Source organism: Myodes glareolus, chromosome 21 (genome assembly GCF_982192425.1).
Source record: "Myodes glareolus chromosome 21, mMyoGla1.1, whole genome shotgun sequence".
Classification (NCBI taxonomy): Eukaryota; Metazoa; Chordata; class Mammalia; order Rodentia; family Cricetidae; genus Myodes; species Myodes glareolus.
Genome location: NC_142046.1, coordinates 15,571,602 through 15,589,771, shown reverse-complemented (window position 1 = coordinate 15,589,771; position 18,170 = coordinate 15,571,602). Strand labels below are relative to the sequence as shown.

The following is an 18,170-nucleotide window of genomic DNA, read 5'->3' as shown; positions in this document are numbered from 1 at the left end:
CCACCTCTCCTCCAGAACCTGACCCGGGAACAAGCCGACTACTGCGTCTCCCACATGAAGCCCTATGTGGATGGCAAAGGCCGTGAACTCCCCACTGCCTTCGACTACGTCGAGTTCACCCGCTCACTCTTTGTGAATTGACCCTTGGCTCGTAGGTGAGCCCGACCCACATTGCTTGCCCTGTTGTCACCTTGCTGCATGTCACTTCCTCTGTGCTTTCAAGGAAAATATTCCAGACAATGTTACTTTCCAGTGTAACCGTAGGCCTGCTTAGCTTGGGGTAAGACTTGGTAGAAAATGGTGCTTCAGTAAACCGCTTACAGTCCAATCACAATTGCCATGTTGCTGTGGGACCCAAACCCCTGCACAGCCAGCTGCCCTCATTCCCACTTAAAATCAAAGCAGCTGGTTCATCTTCCTTATTCTCTCTCCTCCCTCCCCAAATTCTGTTTTCATGTAAAAGACAAATAAAGGACTCAGTTCTCCCCCTAAAAAAGTTCCTCTTTATTCAACTTAGCGCACATTCTTCCTGAAGGAACACCACACCCTGCTGCTCCCTGTGGCCCTCAGGTAGCTACTTCTGCTTCTAGTTGATCCAAGTCCTCCGTCTCTCTGGGCCCTTGTTCCGTGAAGGCTGTGCTCAGCCGCCACACCTTTACCATGCCCTTGGCATCACCAGCAGCTAAGAGCTGAGTCTGCTGGCTGTTAAACTCAAGACAGTAGACAGGACTTCCATCTTGGGTTTGTGTTATGGAAACTGTGGGTTTCTGTGAACTTTTCTGGAGGTCAAACAGTTGTACATCACCTGCAGGGATAAAGGTTCAGAAAATAGAAACCACAGCTGGGAGAGGCTATGGCATGTACTTTTCCTGTGTGCTTTGTGGTGGGTGCCAGTGGCCGGGATAAAAACCATCCTCACCACGTGACCCCTCCACTTAAAACAGGCCTTGTAGCTCTTGCGTACCTTCCCCAGAAGCAGCAGCAAAAACCAAAGGGCGCACAGGGGACCAGCGCACGGCAAACAGGTACTTGTGAGAGAGCTGCAGTGAGGTCAGGGGCTGGGCCTGCAACATGGAGTACAGGTGGACATGGCCATCGGTCCCAGCACTCAGGAAGAGATTCCTAGACAGTACAGAAAAGGGCGTCTACATGGCGCTGCCACCATCACCTCGGCCATCTACCTATGGGAAATTCCCTTGGCCTCCACAGCTGTTAAAAAAGGGGGCTGGTCCTGGGACCAACTACCAAAGTGCAGAGAGTCAGAAGGTTGAAAAGAAGTGTTGAAAAGCTTGCAGCAGGGCGGCTTTCCCTGTGCCTGAGTGGCAAGGCCAGGCTGAAGCCCCTACCTGTGGAAGGGAGAGCAGCTCACAGAGTACACAGGGCCACCATGGGGAGAGAAGGTGAACTGCACCGGGGCCCTCAGGGGCACAGAGCTGGGTATCCGAGTGAGGGCAGCTGTCTCTGCTGCCAGGGAACACTTGAGGGGAAAGCCACCTTCTGTGCCCAGAACAAAAAGGCTGGAGTCGAAGCTGGAGAAGGCCACTGATGTCACCCCCACCTCAGTCTCTCCACGGGGCGGCTGTGGAAAAGTGGCAGTACAGTAAGTCCTGACAGCCAGCAGGCAAAGGGAAGGACACAGATGGGTTCCCAGAGCCCAGCCTCCTTGAGCCCGTGTGCTTACCTTCTTCAGTTTGGTGCTCCGAGGCAGCTGCTGCACAGCCAGAGCAAAGCCTTTGGAGAGCCGCAACTGGCCAGTGCCGCTGCCCCTCCAGAGCAGCACCCGCCCGTCAGTAGCTGCACTCAGCACCTGGAAGCGGTGGTTGTGCCGGGGTTCAGGCAGCCACAGCACCTGAGGTGACGACAGAGCACAGGCAGAATAGAGGGCGCATCCCCAGTGTCAGCCTCACCTGTAGCTGTATCCCTTCCTTCCTCTAGGCGCCTGTGCTCCAAGAATGCCCAGGCAGCTGTCTAACCAGCTCCTCAAAGCAGCTGGTGCTGTCCCCCCCACAGGGTGTGGGCGTGGCCTCCTGACCTGATAGACAGGGTCTGTGTGGGTGTCCTCAGTCAGACCTGTGCGCCACAGCAGTGGGTCCTCGGGGCGGCCCGTGTCCCACACCAGCACTTCCCCGCTGTACAGCCCCCCTGTGGGGCAGGGTCCAGCCGTCAGCACTGAGGGGAGCCCACCTCTTTATCCTCCTTTTCTCATCCTGCCTCTTGCACAGCCAGACTCAGCCCCTTCCAAATGACTCCTTCATCCAAGCAGACAGATTATCCCCCAGCCACAGACAAGCCAGAGGGCCAGGACGTCGCCGACTCCCAGGTGTCCTGCCCTGACCAGAAGTTGAAAGGCCAGCCAAAAGCATCCTGGCTGCCTATAGCTGGGTAGGAAGAGAGGCTGGGGAGAGCTCAGCACTTACCTGCAATGTGTGAGGGCTGTGTGGGATGAAAGGCCAGGCACATGATGGCACTGGGCACCTCCACCACTACTGATGGCTGCTGGGGGTTCAGGCCTTGGCGGTCCAGGTTCCAGGTACACACATAGGACTTGAGCGTGCTCCAGTCCCCATCATCTAGCCTGCACGAGGACATGCCTGAGTGTCCTCTGGGGCTCCCATCACCACCTCCACCTCTGCTCTGCTAACCCCCATAAAAATGAGCCTGTGTCCCCTTCACGCCCAGACTCTGTACTATGGGTATATTCACAAGTTCCTCTGTGGCACTGAAAAGGGCGCAGGTGTGAAGTCACTTCAGGTCCCTGTCTGTGTCCCTGAAGCTGGGCAATAGCCCACTGTGAGCAGAGGACACTTGTAATTCCAGCACTTGGAAAGCTGAGACAAGATAAAGAGACCAATGCCATCCTGAACTATATAGTGAGACCCTACAGTAAGGAGAAGGGTCCTCAGACCCCAAGTGTGTAACTATGCATTAGTGGATGGGGACCACAGAGCATCCAGCAACAGACACCAGAGTAAAGGCCGGTAGCCAACATAAGCCCAGGTAGGTAGACTTGAGGCATGGGCTCTCAGCCCCTCCTTCTGCTCTTTATTGAACCCTTTACCCTGAAGCTAATGAAACAGACCCAAACAAGTCTTGGGATCTTCATTATTTCCCACCCACCCCAGCTGTCACTCACCGGCCATAGGCACAGGCCAGCACAGAGCCTGTGGCATTCCAGGAAATGCTGGTCACGTGCAGACCTTGCCCTTGGGCTGGGGGGTAGACCAGGGTATGTAGACAGGACACCTGCAGAGACAGACCATTCTTAGCCCTAAATACTAAATCCATCTAGTTAAGTGGTTCTCAACCTGTGGGTCACGACCCCCAAAGGAGTCAAATGACTCACAGGGGTTGCCTAAGACCACAGGAAAACACAGATATTTACATTACGATTCATATCTAGCAAAATTACAGTTATGAAGTAGCAATAAAACTAATATATGGTTGGGGTCAGCACAACATGAAGAGCCACATATCAGGAAGGGTGAGACCTCCAGGCAGCAGAGGAAAATCACAGCTACGCCCAGGTGGCCCAAGGCCTACAAGCTGCCAACAGCCAGAGGAAAATGCAGACTAAAATCTGGGCATGGGGTTCATCACTATAATCCCAGCATTTGGGAGGCTGAGGCAGGAGGATCGCATGAGATCTAGCCAAGCTTGAGCCATACAGTGCCGACCAGGTCGGATTCTTAACAATACTGTCTCAACACACACACATCCTCCCCCAAAGACAGAATAGACAGCTTTCACCTGCCGCTCGCGCTTTTAGAGCTTTGGAAGGCGCCTGAGAAACACAGTTGATGCAGCCACAAGCCAGAATCTCAGAGCTCAGCACATGGAGCATAAAAACCACAAGCAAAAAAATGGTAACTGCTGCACACAGAGAGATGCATTAAACCCCACTAACCTGCACACCTAAAGAAGGCTAACATGCCAATTTTATTGTGGACTGTTAGACACCAAGTGGGGTAAAGAGCTTTTCAGACAGTGTTTCAATATATACCCAAGTCTAGCCTCAAACTCATGGCAATTCTGCTTCAGCCTCGTGCTGGGATTGCAGATGTGGGCCAACATGGCTGGCTTCACTCCCTACCTCCCCAAATCAAGGCTTTTTTGGAATCTTGATTTGGGAGTCTTTCCCAGCAGGTGGGAGCAGCAAAGGAGATGGTCCAGTCCCAAAGGATGGGGGGTTGGGGAGGAGGTCGGTTGCCTAGCAGCAGGGTATCAAAACTCTGGTGTAAAACTCCACACCTCCTGATCCCATGACTGGACCAAAGCAAAAGCCTAGCCCTGAAAAAAGCCTTCAGGAACACACGCCCACTGCCACGGACGTGCAGGGGTGTGGAAAATCCTGAAGGCCCCCAAAGGCCACGTAGCAGCAGGTCCCAGTCATACAGACAGAGACCCCAGGAGCAGAGGCCTACCAGTGCATGCCTGCTATCCCAATATTCAGGAGGCTGAGGCAGGTGGAGTGCTAAGACTTTGAAATCAGCCTGGGCTACAGAAGTAGGTCAGTCTCTGAGTTCAAGGCCAGTCTGGTCTGCATAGTGAGTTCCAGACTAGCCAGAGCTACCAGAGCAACATAGTGAGATCCTGTTGTTCTTTTTCTGAAAAAAAAAAAAAAAAAAAAAAAAAAGACACTCTGCCTTGGGGCCTACTCCAATCTGTCTTTGGAACATTTGCTTTGCTAAATAAACTTCTGCTTAAACTGTCAAAAATAAGTAAGTAAGCCGGGCGCGGTGGCGCATGCCTGTAGTCCCAGCTACTCGGGAGGCTGAGACAGGAGGGTCGCTTGAGTCCAGGAGTTCTGGGCTGTAGTGCGCTATGCCGGTGTCCGCACTAAGTTCGGCATCAATATGGTGACCTCCCGGGAGCGGGGGACCACCAGGTTGCCTAAGGAGGGGTGAACCGGCCCAGGTCGGAAACGGAGCAGGTCAAAACTCCCGTGCTGATCAGTAGTGGGATCGCGCCTGTGAATAGCCACTGCACTCCAGCCTGGGCAACATAGCGAGACCCCGTCTCTAAAAAAAAAAAAAAAGAAAAGAAAAAAATAAAAAAATAAAAAAAAATAAGTAAGCAAACCAAATGACAGTGAGGCAAAGCCTGGGCGGACTCTCCAGTCAGGCAGCCCTCCTTGGAGAGCTGGCCGAAGTCCACACTACCAGAGTAAACCACTGCATAGATGCTGTCAAGAAAATGGTCAGGAGGGCTTGGGATTTAGCTCAGAGGTAGAGTGCTTGCCTAGCAGGTGCAAGGCCCTGGGTTCAGTCCTCAGTTACAGAAAAAAAGGGTTAGGGACAAGGCCAAGGAAGGAAGCTCCTGAGGAAGGCATGGGTCTGTCACATGCAGCTCCTTGGCCTGGGATCTGCTTCCCCAAACTCCTGAACTGTGGAAAATCGAGATCCTGCATGCATTGTCACCTGGGTATGTCAGTTATAACGTTCACACTAAAGCAAACTGTAACTGGTCATGGTGATGCACATTTCAGGGGTCTCTGCAAGTTCAAGACCAACATGGTCCATATGAGTTCCAAGCTACATGGTGCGACCCTATCTCAAAAAAAAAAAAAAAAAAAAGGAAAGAAAGGAAAGAAGGGAGAGAGAGAAGAGAAGAGAAAAAAAAGTAAACCATGACCATGGCTAGAGGTTAACTCATGTATTGATCTTCCACTCATCCAGAGATCCTGAGTTCAATTCCCAGCACCCACATGGTGACAACCTACAGCAGTCTGAAACTTCAATTACAAGAGGTGACACCCTTTCTGACCTCCATGGGCACCAAACTTACAAGCACATACCCACAGGCAGAGACAAAGACAGATACACACACATACAATTAAAAGAAATAATTCTGGGCTGGAGAGATGGTTCAGTGAGAAAGAGCACTGGCTGCTCTTCCAGAGGTGATGAGTTATTGAACTCCCAGCAACCACATGGTGGCTCACAACCATCTGTAGTGAGATCTGGTGCCCTCTTCTGGCCTGCAGGCAGAACACTGAATACATAATAAATAATAAATAAATAAATCAAGCTGGAGAGATGGCTCAGCGGTTAAGAGTCCTGAGTTCAATTCCTAGCAACCACATGGTGGCTGACAACCATCCTGCAATACAGCACACACATAAAACAATATAATTAAGCCGGGTGGTGGTGACACATGCCTTTAATCCCAGCACTCGGGAGGCAGAAGCAGGTGGATCTCTGTGAGTTTGAGGCCAGCCTGGTCTACAAGAGCTAGTTCCAGGACAGGCTCCAAAGCTACAAAGAAACCCTGTCTTGAAAAACCACAATAATATTTAAATAAATTTTAAATAAATAAATCTTAAAAAAATAAAAAGCCAGGAGATAGTGGCACACATCTTTAATCCCAGCACTCAGGAGGCAAAGGCAGGCAGATCTCTGAGTTCAAGGCCAGCCTGGTCTGCAAAGCAAGTTCCAGGACAGCCAGGACTATTACACAAAAAAACCCTGTCTTGAAAAACCAAAATCACTAAATTGTCTGACAACACACCTGGGAGAGGTGGAGGTGACCTGAGGCCCACTATAAAACAAGAAGACCAACCCCATAGAGACACTTTAGCTGTCAATCCAGCTGTGCACACAGGTCCACAGGGGACTGCGCGGAACTGTGCCTCCAAAGCAGAAATGCCAAGACATGCTGGCGCCTTTAGAACACAGGCCAGGATTCAGGTTCTAGCTCAGACAGCTCAGAGCTGTGCAGCCCTAGGCAAAGCACTCAACCCGGCCAGGCCCCCTCTCTGAAGGGAAGATAAAAGGAATAGAGTTGGCCTGAGGAAAGAGACCACAGCAGGTCACTCCCTAGGGTGGTACCAGGCTAGGGGCAGGCTGCCCTAGAAGCCCACACCTCTTCAGCTTTACGGTCACAGGCTTCCCCTGAAGGGTCACCTCTCCCAGGGGGAGCCAGTCCCACCCCTCTGTACCTAATACACTGGCTGCTGCTGGCACTACGGGCACTGCAGTGGAGCAAAGCAAAGCAAGCTCTAAACAGGCCTTGGGGCCGCAGGGAGGGGCAACAGCCCAGGCCAGCCCCAGCCGTCGGGGTCCTACCGTCTGCTGTGGCTCCGTCCAGTTCACCTCGTAGCCATCGAAGGCATGGCTCTGCCAGTTGTTGTTCAGCTCCCGGATGACCATGGCCTCCACCCTCCGGAGAAAGGCAGCAAGTTTGAGGGAGTCCTGCTGGGAAACGGGCGGCACAGCCACTGGCTCAAGAGCCTCCGTCTGAACCTGTGCATCTGCATGTGTCCGGGCCTGAGCACAGGCCTCTGCTGTGGCAATGCCGGCTGTCTGGCAACTCTTCTGGAAGGAGATTAAAACCAGGGTCATGGACCAGTGAAAAGACACAATGGTAAAGGTGCTTGCAGCCAAGTCTATGACTTGGGTTCAATTCCCAGAACCCACATGGTAGAGAGAACAGACACCAGGTGGTAGTGGCGCACGCCTTTAATCCCAGCACTCTAGAGGCAGAGGCAGGCGGATCTCCAGGAGTTCAAGACCAGCCTGGTCCACAAACCTAGATTATACAGAGAAAACTTAGTTTTACACAGAAAAACCCTGTCTCAAAAAACCAAAAAGAGGGCTAGAGAGATGGCTCAGAGGTCAAGAACACTGACTGCTCTTCCAGAGGTCCTGAGTTCAATTCCCAGCGCCCACATGGTGGCTCACAGCCATCTGTAATGAGATTTGGTCTCCTCTTCTGTGCAGGCATACATGTAGACAGAATACTATATACATAATAAATAAATACAAAAACAAAAAACAAAAAGAAAAGAAAAGCCCTGTAGACATGCCTGCAGAGCGATGTGACAGAGGAGCTTCAGCAACTGGCCTTCCCTCTTTGCAGACGACAGTAGTTTGTGTCAGGTTAACAAAACAATGATAGAAACTAAGCAGGATAGGTGCCTTTCTTTCAGACAGGCGTCCATGACAAGTCAGTGGGGAGAAAGGCAGCCTCTGTCAGCCCGCCCACAGGCAAGGCAAGCAATGTTAGCCCTACAGCAAGGCAGGGAAGGCAATGACATCAACACAGGGAACAAAGCCAAAACCTCTAGTAGAAAACGTGTGGTCAGTTTGGCATGGTGATGCAAGCCTTTAATTCCAGGACTCGGGAGACAGAAGCAGAGGCAAAAGGATCTCCGAGTTCGAGGCCAGCCTAGTCTGGATAGCAAGTTCCAAGCCACCCAAGGCTACCCTGTCTAAAAAAGAAGAAGAAGAAAAAAAAAAAAGACAAGGAAAGGCACAATCTAAACTGGAGACAGTGATGGTGATGGGTGATGATCTGAAACAATGGCACCCATGGGGGGGTAGCCTTGTTTGAGGAAGTGGGTCACTGTGGGGCAGGCTTTGAGGTCTTATATACACTCACTCCACACCTGTGAGACAGCTCACTTACTGCTGCCTTTATCAGATGCAGAATTCTGTAGCACCATGCCTGGCTGCATGGCGCCCCACTCCAACCACCATGCTCCCTACTACGATGATAAGGGACTAAACCTCTGAAACTGTAAGTCGCTACCTAATTTAAATGTTTTCATAACAGTTACCATGGTCATGGTGTCTCTTCACAGCAATAGAAACCTAAGACAATGACTCACACCTGCAATCCTACCACGTGGAATGTGGAGGCAGGGGGATCACAAGTCCATCCTTGGCTACAGTGGCAAGTATAAAACCAGCCTGGCCAGGGCAGCGGTGGCGTACATCTTTAATCCCAGCACTCAGGAGGTAGAGCAAGGCAGATCTCTGTGAGTTCAAGGCCAGCCTGGTCTACAGAGCAAGTTCCAGGACAGGCTCTAAAGTTACAGAGAAACCCTGTCTTGAAAAACAGACAAATAAGCAAAAATAAACCCACCCTGTGAAGCATGAGACTTTAAACATTTTTTGCCTGTGAGTTTGAGGCCAGTCTGATCTACAAGGGTTAGTTCCATGACACTTCGGACTGTTACACCGAGAACCCCTATCTTGAAAAAAATTATTTTTTTGTTTATGCTGGACGGTGGTGGCGCACACCTTTAATCCCAGCACTCGGGAGGCAGAATTAGGCAGATCTCTGTGAGTTCGAGGCCAACCTGGTCTACAAGAGCTAGTTCCAGGACAGGCTCCAAAGCTACAGAGAAACCCTGCCTCGAAAAAACAAAACAAAACAAAACAACAACAACAACAACAACAAAAAGATTTATTATGGCTCAGTATTCTGTCTGCACATATGCCTGCAGGCCAGCAGAGGGCACCAGACCTCATTACAGATGGTTGTGAGCCACCGTGTGGTTGCTGGGAATTGAACTCAGGACCCTTGGATGAGCAGGTAATGCTCTTTAACCACTGAGCCATCTCTTCAGTCCTGGCATACATCTTTAATCCCAGCACTCAGGAGGCAGAGACAGGGGGAATCTCTGTAAATTCAAGGCCAGTCTGGTCTAGAGAGCCAGCTCCAGGATAGCAAGGCTACACAGAGAAACTTTTCTCAAATAAATAAATAAATAAATAAATAAAACAAAATTTGCTTAGCTTTTCTTTCCTGTTTGTTTGTTTTGTTATATTCTGGTTTATTTATTTTTCAATTGCCTGTTTGTGTTCAGAGAAAATGAAAGTGTGTGGATTTGGATGGGCTGAGTAGATGGGTTGGGGGAAGAGAAACCACAATCAGAATGCAGTGTATGAAAAAGACTATTTTAACTAAAACAGTAGTAATACACATGTGTGTGCCTACTTATTTCTGTGGTCCTCGGATAGGATGGAGCTAGCTAGGACCATACACCCAGCCCCTTCACCTTCCTTTCTGATCACAGCTACTCACTTGGTCTGGAGTCCACCAAAGAGCCCCTTGGTTTCTCCATGGTCTCAACACACCCCATTCATGACTGTTCTCTTCCAAGGCCTGTGGGAATACTTGGGAGACACTCTACATGACAGCAGTAGAGCAAGCACCCACCTATTTGATCCAGTGTTAAAGACACACAGAACCCCTAAGGGCACTAAGTAGCTAAACCAGCAGCCAGATCCAGCCTCCCTCCTGTGCATGAACCTGGTGTGTGTTGAATGTGTACGCGCAGCCTCCCTGCCTTCCAGGGGCTCAAATACCCCAGAATGATTTCAAACTCACCCTGTAACTGAAGATGACCTTGAACTAGTAAGCCTCCTGTTTTTCCTGGGGTTACAGGTATGCTTCCACATCCAGCTTCCTCAGTGCTGGGAATTAAACCCCCAGCTCCCTGCATACAAGACAAGCACTCTACCAGCTGGCCACACCCAGGCTGAAACTCACCAGGGAGTGCTTCTGCAGCAAATGACTACTCAAAAAACTTGACCCAAGGAAGCTCCCCTCCTTGACCAGGCTGGGAGCAAATCTCTGTACTGCTGATACTTTTGGTTAGTCTGTGTCACTTCACACTGCCGTAAAGAGGGCCTAGAAACAAAAGTGTCTCATACCTGTCATCCCAGTAATACCCCTATTCCCCGCCCCCAGGAAGTGGAGACAGGATGATTGTGATAAGTTTGATATCGGCTTGAGAAACAATGTCTCAAAGCAGGGACAGGGGGGCTGGAGAGATGGCTCAGAGGTTAAGAGCATTGCCTGCTCTTCCGAAGGTCCTGAGTTCAATTTCCAGCAACCACATGGTGGCTCACAACCATCTGTAATGGGGTCTGGTGCCCTCTTCTGGACTGCAGGCATACACACAGACAGAATATTGTAGATATAATAAATAAAAAAAATAAAAAATAAAGCAGGGACAGGGCTCTAGGTATGATAGAAAGATGGGCCACAGATTTATTTAAGGGCACAGGCTCCAGCAGAGGGCGCCATGTGCCATGAAACACAAGCAAAGCCCCAGCCTGCCAGTGGAGGAGTACTCAGAAGCTCTCAGGTGCAGCAGAAGTCCACCCCACAGTCCGTGGGACGGGAAGAAGACTGTCCAAACTTCCTGGGTTTCTGCAGGAGGTAGAAAAGCACACGGGGCTCCTCCCTCCCCCAAAGAGCTAGTTCAGTGTTCACTGAGGAACCGGTCCTGGGACAGCTAGCCTGCAACTGAATGCCATTCATTTGCACACATTAGGAGAGCAAAGTGGGGCAGGGCGGGCGGCGGCGAGCACCTCTGACTCCAGCACTTGAAAGGCAGCAGGTGCCAGCAAAATGGCTCAACAGGTTAAGGTGCTGGCCACCGAGCCTGATCACCTGGACCTACATAATGGAGGCAGAGAACTGACTCCCACAGTCCGCTCACCTCCACATGTGCACTGGGCTCTCTCTCTCTCTCTCTCTCTCTCTCTCTCTCACACACACACACACACACACACACACACACACACACACACAATGTAACAATGTGAAAATAAAAACAAAACCAGCTTCCTTCTGTTCCCTCTCTTGGCGTGTGCACACATGTTTTCCCCTCTCTCTCTCTTTTTCTATTTCTGCCTTTCTTTCTCTCCCTCTTCTTTAAGTAATAAATGTTTACCTTAAAAAAAAAAAAACCCTACAAAATCAAAGATCATGCCAGGTGGTGGTGGCGCACGCCTTTAATTCCAGCACTCAGGAGGTAGAAGCAGCTGGATCTCTGTGAGTTCAAGGCCAGCCTGGTCTAGAGAGGGAGTTCCAGACAAGCACCAAAGCCACAGAGAAACCGTCTCGAAAAATAAAAAAATAAAATAAATAAATAAAAATTAAAGATGATAACGGAGTAGGCAGCTGTGCTGGAGGCTGAAGCAGGAGGACCACTGGAACCCGGGATGTTGGGACAGCCTAGGCAACTGACAAGATTCAGTCTCAAAAACACGTTAGCGGGGGGGCTAGAGAGATGGCTCAGAAGTTAAGAGCCCCTGGCTGCTCTTTCAGATGTAAGGAATTCAATTCCCAGCAACCACATGGTGGCTCACAACCATCTATAATGAAGTCTTGTGCCCTTTTCTGGCCTGCAGGCATACATGTAGACAGAACACTATACACATAATAAATAAATCTTAAAAACATGTGCTAACCCCAGTAGTCACACTCGTTGGAAATGCCTCATATAATAACTTGTGGTTGCTTGACTCACAGGGCTGCTCATGGTTAGGTCTGCAAAAGGAACTAGAAGACATCAAAAAAAAAAAAGTTAAGTGTGTTTTGTAAAGATTTATTTATGCACTGGTGGCACACACCTTTAATCCCAGCACTGGAAAGGCAGAGACAGACAGATCTCTGTGAGTACATGGCCAGCCTGGTCTATATAGCAAGTTCCAGGCTCCAAAGCTACAGAGAAACTCTATCTCGAAAAAAAAAATGATTTATGTATATGTGTTTTGCTTGCACGCATGTATGTATGTGGTATCCAGGAGACAGAGGAACTAGACGGGGTCTGCTGTGAAGTGCCAGGTGGATGCTGAGTCCTGTCAGGAGAGGCAGCGCTCCTAACCGCTGGGCCAGCCTCTCCTCTCTACTTGTTATACGTGTGCTTTCCTGTTGTTGTTGCTCTTTGCTTTTGTTTGGTTTCATTTGATTTTTCAAGACAGGGTCTTTCTGTGTAGCCCTGGCTCTGCTGGCATTCACTCTATAGACCAGACTGGCCTGAACTCAGAGTTCCGAGTGCTGGGATTAAAAGCATGTGCCCCCACCACCTGACTCACATGCATATTTTACCACTAGTCTTTTTTTCACAATTTTTTGAGACAGGGCTCATGTAGTCCAGGCTAACCTAAAACTTATTAGGTAGCCAAGGCTGACCCTGAATTCCTGATTCTACTCCCCCCAATGGAATCCGACACCAGTTATCATGCCTGGCTACCAACCCGCACTCTGATAAAAACAGACCTCTGGTGCCTTGACAGCAGGCTGTGCTAACAGTAGTTAACTACTACGTTAACTAGATTCCCAGGTCACACCGCATACCTGCTGTCCAGGATCACAGCAACGTGTTAAACTCTCCAGGGCCAGGGTGTCCCAGTGGCTCCAAGTGCACAGGGACCCGAACTCTGAAGGCCGCCCAGGGGAGTAGCGCCCAGGGGATAACGTTGTGCTTGATGTTAGCAATGGCACCTTCCGCAAGACCCACTGGGGAACAATGGCAAGGCCCAGCCCCTAAAAAAAGCTGCACTCCCAAACCCAACCTCAAGCCAATGTCCAGAACCCTTCCTTCCAGGACAGGCGAGCTGAGACTGAGAAAAAAGCCATCACCGCAGCAGGTGCCTCCCTGTGATGGCAAAGCCAGTCAGGGCTAAAAAGTGAGTTCCGGAGCCGGGCCGTGGTGCAGGCCTTCAATCCTAACACGAGGGAGGTACAGGCTGGAGATTCTCTATGAATTCAAGGCCAGTCTGGTCTACAAGAGCTAGTTCCAGGACAGCCAGGACTGTTACATAGAGAAACCCTGTCTTGAGAGAAAAAAAAAAGTGAGTTCCAGGTCAGGCAGGAGTATATGGTATATGAGAAATCCTGTCTCAAAAAAAAAAAAAAGAAAGAAAGAAAGAAAGAGGGGGGCTCACAACACTGATTGTTCTTCTAGAGGGCCCAGGTTCATTTCTCAGAACTAACATGAAGGCTTTGCAAATCTAGGCCCCAGGTATCTGACGCCCTCTTCTGGCTCCGAGGAGTACTACAGTCTCATGTAGTATACAGACAAAACACTCATACATGTGAAATTAAAAATTAAATTAAGCTGGGCAGTGGTGGCACACACCTTTAAATCCCAGCACGTGGGAGGCAGAAGCAGGTGGATCTCTGTGAATTCAAGGCCAGCCTGACCTACACAGCGAGTGCCAGGACAGCCAAGGCAACATAGAGAAACCCTTTCTTGAAAAATAAAAACAAACAAAAAAAAGATTAAATTAAATAAATAATATTATAATCGTTATTATACTTATTTATATATTATATATTAAATATTTATATTTAATTTATTATTTAAATAAATTAATTTAATTAAAAGAAATTTTAAAGAACAAAAAAATGGAGAAACAACACTAATGCTTTCTTTATGGTCCACTGCTAAGACACAGCACATGTTGGCATATGCTGGCGTTCAACTTCTCCAGAGGAACTGCCGGAGACTGAAAAACTACTTATAGCACTGACACGGGCTTCCTGACAGCAGGGAAAGAAACAGCTTGGGGTTTGTTTTGAGATGGGGTCTCTGTGTAGCCCTGGCTGTCCTAAGACTCACTCTGTAGACCAGGCTGGCTTCAACTCAGAGAGCCACCTGGTAAAGGCTTGTGCCACCATCACCCAGGTGACTAGGTTTAATCAACATCTGAACAGCTGATTAAAAAGAAATACTGGGTGGATCTCTGTGAGTTCGAGGCCAGCCTGGTCTACAAGAACTAGTTCCAGGACAGGCTCCAAAGCTACGGAGAAACCCTGTCTCGAAAAACCACACGCACACGCTCACACACACACAATAGGAAAATGCTGAAATAAATTAAGTTTTCAAAGGTTCTTTAATCTTAGTTCTCCAGACAGCACTGGAGTTTGATGGTTGGGACAGCCATGCGGAGGATGGAAACTGTACCTGGGTCCTCTGCTAGAGCAGCGGATGCTCCTGACTGCTGAGTCATTTCTCCAGTCCACAAAAGTAAGTTTCTAAATTATATGCACACGTGCGCACAAGAGAGACAGGGCACACGGTGTCAGTGGACACATGCACATGTATGTTACAAGTCCCCACAGAGTTCAAAAAAGGGTATTAGAGATGGAGTTACAGGTGGTTGTGAACTACCTGACATGGGTGTTGGGAACCCAACTTGGGTGGGTCTTCTTGAAAAGCAGCAAATGCTCTTAAGCACAGAGCCACCTGCCAGCTCCAAGTTAATTTTTCTAGGCTGAGGACAAAGCTAGGGCTGGAGCGTTTGCCCAACCTGAAAGACAGTGGGTTTGACCCCCAGAACCTCATCATTATTATGCTACAGTGCTTCGGCATGCTGAGCAAACACTGTACCAAGGAGCGAGGAGCAACACCCCACCAGCACTTCAATTATTATTTTGTGGATGTGCAGCTGTTTTTAAAGATTTCATTTGTATTTATGTGTGTATGTATGCATCTGGGTGTCTCCTAGGTGTGTGTTGGTATCTTCAGAGATGGTATTTGATCCTCTGGTGTTATGAAATATTTTTTAAAATAACTTATTTAACTTTGTTTTATGTGCATTGATGTGAAGGTGTCAGATCCCCTAGAACTGGAATCACAGACAGTTGTTAGCTGCTTTGTGGGTACTGGAGATTGAACCCTGGTCCTCTGAAAGAATAGCCAGGGCTCTTAAGCACTGAGCCATCTCTCCATCCCCAATGAAATACTACTTTAACTATATAAAGATGTAAACATTGATTATGCTGCATTAGTTTAATTATGCAAAGATGCGCTGCTTTGCCTGCCTAAGGCTCCTGATTGGTTTAATAAAAAGCTGAACAGCCAGTAGTTAGGCAGGAGAGCAACAGGAAGCACTGGTGGACCGAGAGAATAAGTAGGAGAAGAAAAGAGAGAATGAGAGAGTAGACACCTGGGGCCAGTCACCTGCTGGTGCTGGCACACACCTTTAATCCCAGCACTCAGGGGGATAGAAGCAAGCAGATCTCTGAGTCTGAGGCCAACCTGGTCTACAGAGAAAGTTTTAGACAGTCAGAGCTACACAGAAAAACCCTGTATCAGGGGGCTGGAGAGATGGTTCAGTGGTTAAGAGCACTGCCTGCTCTTCCAAAGGTCCTGAGTTCAATTCCCAGAAACCACATGAGGGCTCACAACCATCTGTAATGAGGTCTGGGGTCCTCTTCTGGTCTGCAGACAGAATGTTGTATACATAGTAAATAAATAAATAAATAAATAAATAAATAAATAGAAACCCTGTATCAGTGTCTTAGGGAGGGGGAGCAGAGGGGAGGAGCTAATGTGGCAAGCATAAGGTTGAGCATTCATCACTAATATTAATTATCTGTATCTTTATTGGAAAATGGTTTGTGATGTGGGATTCCCCTCTGTACTCTATGAATATGTTTTATTATCATTGATTAGTAAAGAACAGCTTTGGCCTATAGCAGGGGAGAATATAGCCAGGCTGGAAGAGATATAGAGAGAGTAGGGAGTCAGAGAGACCCCACATAGCTGCCGAAGGATCAAAACGCTGCAACACTGAAACCTTACCGGTAGGCTACAGCCTCATGGAGATATAGAGATTAATAAGAAATGGGTTAATTGAAGATGTTAGAGCTAGCTAGGAATATGCTAGAGTCATTAGCCAAACAGTGTTGTAATTAATATAGTTTCTGTGTGATTATTCAGGTCTACTCAGCCAGGAAACAAACGAGCAGTCTCCTTCTACAGGTTGATGGCCCCAAAGAAAGTCTGCTCCACCTTGAAGTTGTATTCCAGGCTGTTTTGAGAGGCTCAGCCCGGGTGCAGAAAACCAAAGTTGAGTCTTCTGGAAGAGAAGAAATTATCTCTTTTTGTTGTTGCTGTTTATTTTTCTGTATGTGGATGTTTTTTCTGGCATGTATGTTTGCGCATCACATGTGTGCCTAGCGCCTCCAGACACCAGAAGATGGTATCAGATCCCTGGAACTGGCGTTAGATGATTGTGGGTTCTGGGAAACAAATCCAGGTTCTCTGGGAGAACAGTGCTCTTAACTGCTGGGCCATGTCCCCAGCCTGTCTGTTCGTTTCGAGTCAAAGTCTCAGGCAGCCCAGGTTGGCCTCAAGCTTCTGATTCTCCTGCTTCCACTCTCCAAGTGCAAGATTTACAGGTGTGTGCCACGCTCTGCACACTTTACACTTGTCTGCCAATTCAAATGTTTCTAAATCTTCGGCATAAACCATATAAACCACCAATACCTAGAGGAAGAAACTGCCACTTTCTCCTGTCTCCTCCAACGCTCTCACAGTTACTAAGCAGGTGGGGGTGCTTGCAGTCACGCCTAGACACCTGAGTGTCATCCACAGGACCCCCATGGCACTACTACTGTCTTCTGACTTTCCACAAGCACACACCCTCAGTCAATGAATCAGTAAATAAAAAGTTCAAGCAATCTCCTTCAGGAGTCTGGAGATGTACCCTCCAGGAGGCAGGCTTTTATACTCCATAAATCAGAATCGTTTCTTAGAACCCTAAAGATCAGTCCAGGCAGCACTGGTGCACACATTTAATCCCAGCACTCAGGAGTTCGAGGCCAGCCTGGTCTACACAGTGAGTTCCAGGACAGTCAGGACTGTTACACAGAGAAACCCTGTTTCAAAAAACAAAAAAACTAGAAAACCACTTTAGCCAACCCTTAAGGTGCAGTCTGACTTTTCGAAAAACCAATGTCAGTTTGACATGTCTAAAAATTAACATTCACGAAAAATCCTTCAAAACGCGGTGCTGGCTGACGAGAAGGCTCAGCTGGTAACAGCACTTTGCCAAGCATGACAACGTGAACTGGATTTCCAGGACCCACGCGTGGAAGGAAACAACTAACTTGTGTAACTGAGCCCCACCGGTGCCATGGCCCATACATGCTCCCACGCACTCACGTAAATTAAAGATGTCATTTAACAACAACATAGAATCCTAAGAGTTTTGTTCTCCTTGTTTTTTTTTTTTTTTTTAAGTTATAAAGCTGATTGGTGTTCTCCTTGTTTTTGTTTTGCTTTTTTCCTCTTCAGACACTGGGGAAAGTCTAACGTGAAAGCATCCCCGAGGGAGTTTCTCCACTAAACTATGAAAACCCTACGCTGCGCCCCGGCCCTCCCGTCCGCGCCGCCCAGCACGGGGCCCGCGCCCTCACCGTCTCCCCGCGGATGCCCTGGACGCCCCTCCACTGCGAGGGCACGGACGCCACGCCCAGGGTCTCGTCCTGCAACGGCGCGGGCCTCCCGGGCCGCTCCGAGTTGCCTGCCCCGCCAGCAGCCAGTGTTGCGGCTCGGGCGCTTCCAGTATGCTGAAAAGGTCCGGGCTACGCGCGCATTGCCATGGCGACGGCCCCGCCCACTCGCGCCGGCGCCCTGAGACCTGACCGCCACCAGCTTCGCCTCCATTAGCGGAAGTCAGACAAGAGGAAGTGAGGCTGGCGGCGCCATTTTTGAGCTGGTTACAGCGCCTTCCTTAAGGACCCAAAGAAAAATATGAAGACTCTTGTCAGTCAATACAGAAAAAAGTCAGTGTTTTTGGATTGTCCTATTCACAGAAGCCATGTTTGCGTCGGAAACAACTTTTCAAAGTATA

General features: G+C 49.0%; 2 protein-coding genes and 1 non-coding gene across 11 annotated transcripts in view; 2 read left to right on the top strand and 1 right to left on the bottom strand.

Moving 5' to 3' along the window:
- Positions 1-496, top strand: part of Sptan1 (spectrin alpha, non-erythrocytic 1) — a 70,129-nt gene extending 69,633 nt beyond the window's left edge. For all 8 annotated transcript variants that reach the window (XM_048431935.3, XM_085681426.2, XM_085681423.2 and 5 more), the window contains one exon: positions 16-496. In XM_048431935.3, coding sequence (XP_048287892.1) covers positions 16-141 — 126 coding nt within the window. In that variant the 3' untranslated portion in view covers positions 142-496. The remainder of the gene's footprint in view (positions 1-15) is intronic.
- Positions 481-17,895, bottom strand: Dync2i2 (dynein 2 intermediate chain 2). Of its 2 annotated transcripts, XM_085681429.2 has the most exons (10): positions 17,734-17,895; positions 16,325-16,391; positions 7,065-7,313; positions 3,134-3,243; positions 2,418-2,575; positions 2,033-2,142; positions 1,682-1,849; positions 1,347-1,579; positions 965-1,122; positions 481-805 (listed from the first exon to the last, which is right to left on the bottom strand). In XM_085681429.2, the coding sequence occupies exons 3-10, from the start codon at positions 7,146-7,148 to the stop codon at positions 567-569; spliced, it is 1,260 nt and encodes a 419-aa protein (XP_085537555.2). In that variant the 5' UTR covers positions 7,149-7,313; positions 16,325-16,391; positions 17,734-17,895; the 3' UTR covers positions 481-566. The 2 variants fall into 2 exon arrangements, with proteins under 2 accessions (XP_085537555.2, XP_048287894.3); XM_048431937.3 differs by lacking the exon at positions 16,325-16,391.
- On the top strand, positions 4,727-5,021 carry LOC148118667 (signal recognition particle RNA). Its single transcript, XR_015735898.1, has one exon.
- Positions 17,896-18,170: the final 275 nt, after the last annotated feature.

Bases quoted from the DNA above. Each gene is read 5' to 3' on its own strand.
- Dync2i2 (XM_085681429.2), bottom strand. From the start codon at position 7,148: ATGGTCATCCGGGAGCTGAACAACAACTGGCAGAGCCATGCCTTCGAT. The intron at 1,850-2,032 runs GTCAGGAGGCCA...TCGTCACCTCAG, and splicing joins ACACAGACCCTGTCTATCAG to GTGCTGTGGCTGCCTGAACC. The intron at 1,123-1,346 runs GTAGGGGCTTCA...TGTACTGTCTAG, and splicing joins AGCTGCTCTCCCTTCCACAG to GAATCTCTTCCTGAGTGCTG.